We start from the raw sequence: 9,296 nt of genomic DNA on the forward strand, positions 1-9,296 counted from the left end.
TGTAGTTATCAAATAGGGGTAATTTTTCGAACATTTTTGATTTTTTTCAATAAATTATTTATAAAGAAAATTACATGTAACCCCTACAAAGCTGCTAAGATCATAAATGACGTCATAAATTCCAGAATACCGAATGTCTTCTTATACTTTAAAATGGCCGGCAAATCTTTTTTGTAACACGACCTTTGAACTTTCATCACAATAAACGCTGTTGTCGTAACCGTTCTAAGTTTCTTTTTCGTTACTATTGTATTAGGTTCTTGCTGAATGAAAGACTCGAGACCAACGAGATAGAATAACATAGAGTGCTAGTAGCAGCGATTACAGCCAAATAGCTTATACGACAATAGTGGAAACTCTCGTGAATTAGCATTTACCGTAGTGGTGACAGCGAGAACTAGTGACATTTAGCGGTTCAAGGAGAAACTAACACCGCAGACTATGTAAAGTCTAACAAAACTTGCAAAAATGCAACGAAATAAATATTTTATCATCTTTTTGTCTATATTTTATTATCTTAAAACATCAGCTATTTGGTAATGTAGGCAATGCTTATCCAGAAGAAGTTATCACCTTTCAACAGAAAAAATTAAAGTTTATGCATTTCTTGATGTTGAAATTGATAAGGAATCTTTTGGCTGATCTTAAAGTTGTAAAGATGGGTGAGAATGATTACAGAATTAAATGGCATGAATTAAATTATTAAATGGCAATATTTTATTCAGTTATATGACTTACAGAATGAAGGTCTTCGTGTCTCAAATAAACTAAAATCATATCGTATTGAATGGTGGAGACAAAAAATGAAGGTAAATATAGCAGCACAGACATTAAGTAAATCTGTAAGTAATGCTTTTATATTTTGTAAAGAAAATTGGATAGAAAGCTTTAATAATATTCATGGAACTGCTTAATTCACATTGAAATATTTGATATATTTGACCCGCTTAATTCTTGTCACCCAATGGGGCGATGGACAAAGAGTCCAGTCACAAACAGAAACAAAAAACCAATGTTTAAAAATTATTAATAAAAGATTTGATTATTTCAGTAAACTGAATAATTGTAAAAACTGTCCACTTCTTAAAGGAAGAAAGAAGATTCTAATAATTGGTCTAATAACTGATTTTAAAAATATAGAACAAATAGCAAATCAACATGTTTGGAGTGAATTTTTTATAATTCGTATTAACTATATGTGTCAAATGGAAAGTATTAAGATTAGAGGTGCACAATTAAGACAAATGTTTACAAAAATGTCTATATTTAAAGGACATCATTATTTTTAAATATGATATACAGTATGTGTAATATAAAACATTGCACTGTAAAACTATGCTTAATATGTAATGTAATGTCGATATGTGTATTTTAAAATTAATTTTTGTTATTTAATAAAATTATTATAATTTTTCATTTGTAAAAATTTTTCTAAAAATCCTGAAAATTTGCTTTTTTTTTTTTTTTAACTCTTTCCGCCCTGTGGGCACTAAGAGGGCCTTTTTTAGTAGGCCCATTATGGGTTCGGCCAGGCCCACAATGGGGCGACCGGGTGGTGAGGGACGGGGCCCGACATATCCGAACGGACCACCCCCCGAAAAATTCCTGGGGATTATTCGACCCGAAAATTTTGCTAAAAAAAATTGTAATTTTATGAAACAATATAATAGAATTATGATAAATTTTACACAATATATTTTGAATTTATCTAAATTGCAATCAATTTAGATATATTATTATTAATTTATCTAAATTGAAAAATATCTTCAGTTATCATTAACTTAAATTTAGTCAACGGATGGAGTCCACCGAAACTGTCATGGCTGCCGCGCTTCAATTCGCCTCAGCTGTGGTAACCGGTTTAGCACTCTACGTTACTCTATCTCGATACTTTTGAAAGCTGCTACCCAGCAGACCCATTGATCATAATGTTCACCATATCTACAGCAGTCGGTAGAATGTTTTTCTGCCATGGTCTGAGGCTTTTTACATTTTGCGATTCTATGTACCACCTTTATTACTGACTTAATGATTTGCATTAGGTCTGCTAGATGTCCCATCTTATCACATTGAATTAATAGTAAAAGTAAAATTATTAAAATTTTATAGTATTTCGCGGCGCCCCTGTGAAGAAGCCGCTGCTCCCTAGGGCGCTGCGGCGCACACTTTGGGAACCGCTGTACTAGATGCATAGTTTTATTTATTTATTTTGACTAGTAACTATTTAAAATGAATTTACATCAATTTTAATCATTTTACTTCCACTTCAATTCAATGTGATAGAATGCGACATCTAGCAGACCTGGTACCGTAATGTTAATTCAAACAATAAGACAGAAGTTTAACAAAGTTCAAAATGAAGTTTCACGATGCTTCCTAGCAAATTCAAAGGAACAATCTATTGACAACTTTGAATAAATCAGAATTTTTATCGAAATTCTCGACAATATCGAAGAAAACTGGACCGATCTCAATACAGCAATGAGTGGTGAAAAAATTTCATTCGAAGATTTTGTCAACGTCGATATATCATAGGCATCATTGCCGTCGCGCGAGAAACACGCGTTGAAGATGAAAAAGAAATAAATCCTGTAAAGGACAAACATCCCGCTCCCACTACACGTAGAGGAGGATAGCCAGAAAATCCCCATAAAATTGCGGAAATTGCCGAAGAGGAACCCGAAATTTCAGTTAATTCAAAAATTTCCCTTCGTTTCCCACTTCGTGTTATCGAGAGTCTAATAAATTCCAATTGTAAAATAATATTCGTATAATATAAATTTTTCTTCAAATTAAAAAAATATATATATTAAAATTTTAGACTGAAAATGTTTATTTATTTAAAAATTTTATTACGAATAAATTTATAAACAAAAGAATTTTTGGCAATTGAAGTTGGCAACACTTGTGCATGAGAATGTCACATGTCAGAAATGTCAAATGGTGGGAATAACGGAGAAAGTGCAGAAAATGCTGACGAGGAATATGTTCATCCCGTATTCAAGAATGATCCCATAAAGTTATTTAGTTATGTAAATAAAGAAGTTGAGGTAAAAGTTAATGGAGGAAAGGTATTTAGAGGTTGGGTTAAAACCATTGATCCTGTTTCTGAAAGGTAAATATACTGAAATATATTATTTAAAAGTTGTTAATAAAGCAATTTTCTGATTAAAACGCAGCAATATAAATAATCTAATAAATGCAAGATTATTATTAGAGTGGTTGACTTGTCCCAACAAACTGTTATCCTATTATCTTCATTGAAAGTAAACAAAACACGGTCACTAGACACGTTGGCATCATTTGAGTTTTTAACTTGATAGCAAAGAAATTTATAGTCATAATTTCAGATATTAATTCAGCTTTATGTGCAAGTCGTAAATAAGATAGAATGAAACTGCACAAACTCTGAAATGCTTTTAATGAGAATTGGACGGTTTCCTAATAGTAACACTAATTAAAGTTGTGAAAATCACAGATTCATTAATACTTTCTGGTGAAACTTATAAATTACGTAAAATTTTTTGGGTCTTTTGTTTTATAGCTATACCAATATAAATATGTAGAAGATAAAGAAATTAGAACAAATAGAGTAGATATCAATATATCTCCCTCATGCACACTGGAGTGTGTATAACAGATAAATAAAACTCACTCACTTGAGTGGTTACAGGCTGGAATGAGTAAGTTTTATTTATCTGTTAGAGTAGATATCAATTAAAAGTTTAAAATATTAAAGTTATATTGCATCATTTTCCTAAAATACACACAAAAAAATTTATATCAATGATAATTGCATTATTGAAAAGTGGTGATAAAATAAATGTTATCACTAAGCAATGACAGAGATGGTTCAACATAATTATCATTTTATAGTATTGACTTTTTCTAGACTTTCAATTCATTTTTTCATTCATAGAATGAAAAAATATTCTGGTTTTTCATAGATCCATTCCCATATATCTTGAACTTTGGCTTTGATGTCTGATGAAAGGTGTGAACCTATAAATGTCTTCATAAATTTTGGAGAAACCAAAAGTCTGACAGTATCCAGGCTGTAAGAATGAAAAGGAATAATCTGCAGTCTTTTTATAGCTCAAATCTAAGTACATCAGACTTCTGAATGCTTCCAAAATTCAAGAATTGTTGAACAGTTAATGCTTTTTATGAATGCCAAAATTCAAGCTGCTGAACAGGAATGGATCAAGGAAAATCTGAAAGTTTTTCATTCATAATGAAAAATACAAAATTGAAAATTTGAAAATGATGTATCACTATAAATGATGATTATCTTGAAAAATTAACATACAGCATACGATTGAAATAAATGATTTTCACTACTATTACTTTTTCTGCTATTAAAACATAACAGGAATATTTGTAATTGTATCAATTTGGCTTCTGGATTTTCTGTAAATCTCAACATTTTGAGACCCCTGAATCCAAAAAGTGGAAAAAGAATTTCAGGATGTGTGTTAACATGTATTTTGCTTAATATCTCATGATGGGGTAAAGATTAAGAGATGAAATTTTGCACCATAACTTGTATACAAAGGGCATTTAAATTTTGGAGTACAGAACTCAAAGGGGTGGATAGAGGAGATAGAGGAGGTCACATGTCATATCTTGAGTGGGATCTGGTATAATGAAAATTTTACTTATTGGAATTTACAATATTTCAAAAAACTTTTTTGCCTTTTTATAATAATTAATAATATGAAAATTATCTTTTAATAATTTCTCATAACAGATTGTACCATACACCAGTGTTTCTCAAACTTTTTGGACCGCGACCCCCCTTCTGCACTTAAAAATTTCAAAGGACCCCCAAAGAATGAGTATGTGTTAAAAAACATCCCGGAGGGAGGGGGTTAGGCTCGTATTTAAATATTTATATTGTTTTTATTATTTATATGTGTAATTTATTAAGTAAAAATTATTTTATATATTTTTTATTTCTATTATTTCTAAACATGAATCCATAGTAAATTTATAAAATATTTGAAAAAAATTGATCTGGCATCAATTTTTCAGCGACCCCCGCCCCTCCCCCAAAATATTTTTCACGACCCCCACTTTGAGAATCACTGCCATACACAATTTCATTTTAAATAGTTACTAGTCAAAATAAATAAATAAAAATATGCATCTAGTAGATTTAGAATTAATCCTAGAAAATTTTTCTAAAAAAGTACAAGCAAAGCCTTGAGTACAGTAACTCTTGTCAAATGGAATCCAACAAAAGATGATGATGCAAACTTTCCTGGTGAATTCAGAAAAGTTATGTAACTCATTGCTGCATTTTAAAAACTGGTCACATTATTTTATTTTTTCCCAAATTTATCTCTAGTAAAAAAATCAATTGATATCATTTGAAATAATACCTTTCTAATCATAATTGAAATTATATGAATTGAGATAATTGAAATATTAGTGGCTGTTAAATTATATCAATCATTATCATTTGAAATAGTATCAACAGATATCATTTAATATGAATTGTTTAGAATGAATACTATGTTAATGTTAAATGAAACTAGGACATTGTGTAACTTTGTCATATTGCAATAGAATTGAGGTGGAGTCAGAAAGAAAGAAGTGATCCTTGCACTTGTTAGGTACAGAAGAGATCCTTGTACATGCCAGCCATGAGAGAGACAATCCTCGCACTGGCCTGGTTCGTGGAGATGATCCAAGAACAAAGCAATTGCCATTGAATGCTTTGTTTTTGTGTTTTGTTTGTTTTTGCACATATTTTCCATTAGATGCATGCAATACTGTTTTTATTTTTGATCCCCTAGGCCTAAATTCCATTAGGTACACTCAGTCATATCAGAGAACACAGACATTCTCACTAGTGATGTAACGAATATTCGGTTACTACCCGGTATTCGGCCTATTTTTCACTATTCAGCCGAATACCGAATATTTAAATCATTATTCGGCTGAATACCGAATATTTAGTCACTATTCGGCCGAATACCGAATACCTAAAAACAGAAGTAAGAAATAACAAAAACACAGTAAATTAATCATTTTGGTAACTTTTATTAATGCTGAAAATTAAACTATAATTATTAAAGTTAATAAGAAATAGCATCTAACTCTAGTATTAAATTATTTCATAATTAAATAATATTATAGCCTTTATCTTATACTATAGCCCGATATCTTATGACATTGATGGTGTGTAGGTTAAAATGTATCGGGCATTAATATTATTGTTTAGTTAATTATGTTATATTCGTATTCGCGTATATTTTTATATTTTTTACAATATTTTTAAAATGATTTACGAAACGTTTTATTGAAACTTATCGTATTTAATGAAATAATTATTTATCTATTTCTAGAAGATGAGTAACTAATATCTAATTTATTTTATACATAAAGCAAAGAATGAGCATTTTTCATTATATGCAAAAGATAACATTTGAAATCATGTTAAATTTAAAAATTTTGACAAAAACAATAGCAACAAAATATCACAAAACTTCACAAATAGAAAACCCCCAATAATATATTTGAACTGTTCCACAACTGGGCAGAAACTAGACCATATGTCCCCACTAAAGTATATATCCTTAGGGTACTATTCAGTCTACAAATACGTAGTAAAAACAAAATTTTAGAGTTAAAAAGATTGATTGCAAATAAAATAACTTGTATGTTATAACTTACATCTAAATACCAACAACTGCCGAATCATATCGGGCTATTTACGGCTATTACATAAATTATAAACCAATTTGGCACTAGAGGTAGACGTTAGGCTCCATCTCATATTAACTTTAATAATTATAATTTAATTAATTAATTTAAATAATTTAGACCTACTGGAAGAAAAATCGTAGTGACAGCGGGCCAATAGAGAGCAGAGTGCGCTATCCTTGCCATAATGCGGTTTGTGCGCCAATTTTCGTACGTGCGTTAATCAAGCCAAATAGTTTGGCCGAATATTCGGCCATTCAGCCACACTCCTGGCCGAATATTCGGTATTCGGCTGAGGCCAAATATACTATTCGTTACATCACTAATTCTCACTTTAATACCTCTGTATATCAAAAACAAAGTCATGGACTCAACTTTTTACATGTAAATGGACTCATTACATTTTTAGATTCCTCACCACAAAATGGAAAATGGCAAAGTTTTATCAAAATCAGCCCATTAAATTTCAAGAATAAACTTGATTCTATAAACCCATAGAAGATGTGCTAGCAACCATGAAACATTGCACAACAAAGTCACGTGATTCTGCACCTGTGAAACAACTTTATATCTCAAAAATGAAATCGTAGACCCCCTATTTTTTTTTATTAGATTTTTGGATTCCTCATTGCAATTAATGAAAAATGGCAAAGTTTAATCAAAACTGATCAAACAGATTTTGAGAACAAATACAATTCTGTAAGCCCGATAGAAGAGGCTTCGCTAATGCCCTGCCTCAAAAATGAAATAAATTGATATGAAATGTTAATGTATTAAATATCAGTTGACATTGTTTAAAATATTGTCAACTGACATAATTTAATAAGAATTGTATGGATATTTCAGAACTAAGACAATTGATATTCTATTATTACAGTATTAGTAAATAAAGTAAATTGATATTTTAGCATGTGAATTTTAAACTGCAGTACTAAAGAAAAATATATATAACTCACAATAAGCATATTTTGACAAATTTGGCTGGAAGTATTGCAGGATCAGTTATGGGCACAATACTATTAGTTCTGAGAATATCAGTGGTTAGTAGCATAACCAGAAGGTCCTTTACCTTTATAAATAAATAAATGAAGAATAAGTCAAGGAAGTACAAAAACTTTGAATGTTACAAATGCATTTATATGGTATTTAGACTATCTAGGAGCACTAGCATCTAAGAAACTCTTCAGCCACAGCACTAGTGGTTACATCCATGGTGGTACAGGGCTCTAATGATATAGGATTTGTGGACTTTACAGTTTTTCTATAAAATACAATAGAGGGGTTTGTAGAAAAATATATAAGTAAAAAGAGTGATAAATATCCCAATGAAAAGTTTAGAGAAAAACAGACAAAATTCAACACCATGAATCCAAACACAAATGTGTCTACAAATCTGTGTCACAAACAAAAAATTTTTGTTTTATTTTTAAGATAAATAATTTTACATTGATTTAGTTAAGAATTATTTTATTCAATAACTCAATTTAGCTTCACTTTAAAAAATAATAATAATTTTTTCTTTTAAACATGTTTAACATTATATTAAATAGTGAATTTTTATCATTAAAACCACATTTATTCATATTGTACACATGATAACATACAATTTACTTTCATATTACTTTAAACATGTTTTTTAAAAGAAAAGTAACCTAATATCACTTTTCTGTTTCTTGTAGTGTTGTCTTGGTTAATTTTCTAGAAAGGAAACCTGTCATGATACAAATAATCATGGGCCATACTATAGAATTTATAAATATTGTATGCACGGAAGAGCATTATCATTCTCAATTAGAATCTCTTTTCCAACAAGAAGAAGAATTATGTTCTAAAGAAGATGTAAATGACAGAAAAAATAGACTGAAGTTGTGGTTAATAAAAAATAGACTTCCTGTTAAGGAAATTGATGATACTCTAGAAGTGGCAGAATGTATGAAAATTCTTCCTCCGTATGGAACTAATCAATGTTTTTGTACTAATGAAATAATATTAGGAAAGATACAAGGATTGATTACGTCCATGCCAAAAACGCATGACGACTCTTAAAATATTATTTTTCTATGTGACTATCAGATTATTTATAAAGTAATAATAAATATCTGAAATTTTAAAATCAGACATAATGATTGTTTCATTAATTTTTTAAAAAACATACACAAGCACATTTTTCAAAATTTTTAACTTTCTGATCTTTTAATTAGTTATATATAATAATCTAAATTATGTATCATGAAATTTAAAAGAGGCAATAATTAAGATTTTGTTATACAGTATTTTTAATTAAATTATAGCAATGATCCTAGGATTTCTCGAGTAATCATAAAATTGTTCAGCAAAAAATAACAAAGTTCAAAATAACTTCTGATTTCAAATTTCTTTAAGTTTTAGTAACCAATCAGGATACTTATTTCTCATGGGCCAATTGTGGTGTTTTATCAGGAATTTTGCATGCATATGTACGACATATTTTTTATTCAATTTTTTTAGTATTTTAATTTTAAAGAATTTGTTCTTCAAGCTAATACAATAATCAAAATAAATAACATGAAAATTTTCATTTAATTTTAACTTCTTACACTACATTA

The 9,296-nt window shown here is 29.5% G+C and overlaps 1 protein-coding gene across 1 annotated transcript; it reads left to right on the forward strand.

The window, feature by feature from the left end:
• Nucleotides 1–2,871: 2,871 nt before the first annotated feature.
• On the forward strand, nucleotides 2,872–8,834 carry LOC136976332 (gem-associated protein 6-like). Its single transcript, XM_067271580.1, has 2 exons — nucleotides 2,872–3,115; nucleotides 8,391–8,834. The coding sequence occupies exons 1-2, from the start codon at nucleotides 2,925–2,927 to the stop codon at nucleotides 8,755–8,757; spliced, it is 558 nt and encodes a 185-aa protein (XP_067127681.1). The 5' UTR covers nucleotides 2,872–2,924; the 3' UTR covers nucleotides 8,758–8,834.
• Nucleotides 8,835–9,296: the final 462 nt, after the last annotated feature.

This window comes from Centruroides vittatus, unplaced genomic scaffold, assembly GCF_030686945.1.
Source record: "Centruroides vittatus isolate TY-2023 unplaced genomic scaffold, ASM3068694v2 contig_4, whole genome shotgun sequence".
Taxonomy (NCBI): Eukaryota; Metazoa; Arthropoda; class Arachnida; order Scorpiones; family Buthidae; genus Centruroides; species Centruroides vittatus.

Excerpts from the sequence above, each read along its gene's own strand:
- LOC136976332 (XM_067271580.1), top strand. The coding sequence starts at position 2,925 with ATGTCAGAAATGTCAAATGGTGGGAATAACGGAGAAAGTGCAGAAAAT. Across the intron at positions 3,116-8,390 it reads ATTGATCCTGTTTCTGAAAG|TGTTGTCTTGGTTAATTTTC; the intron begins GTAAATATACTG and ends TGTTTCTTGTAG.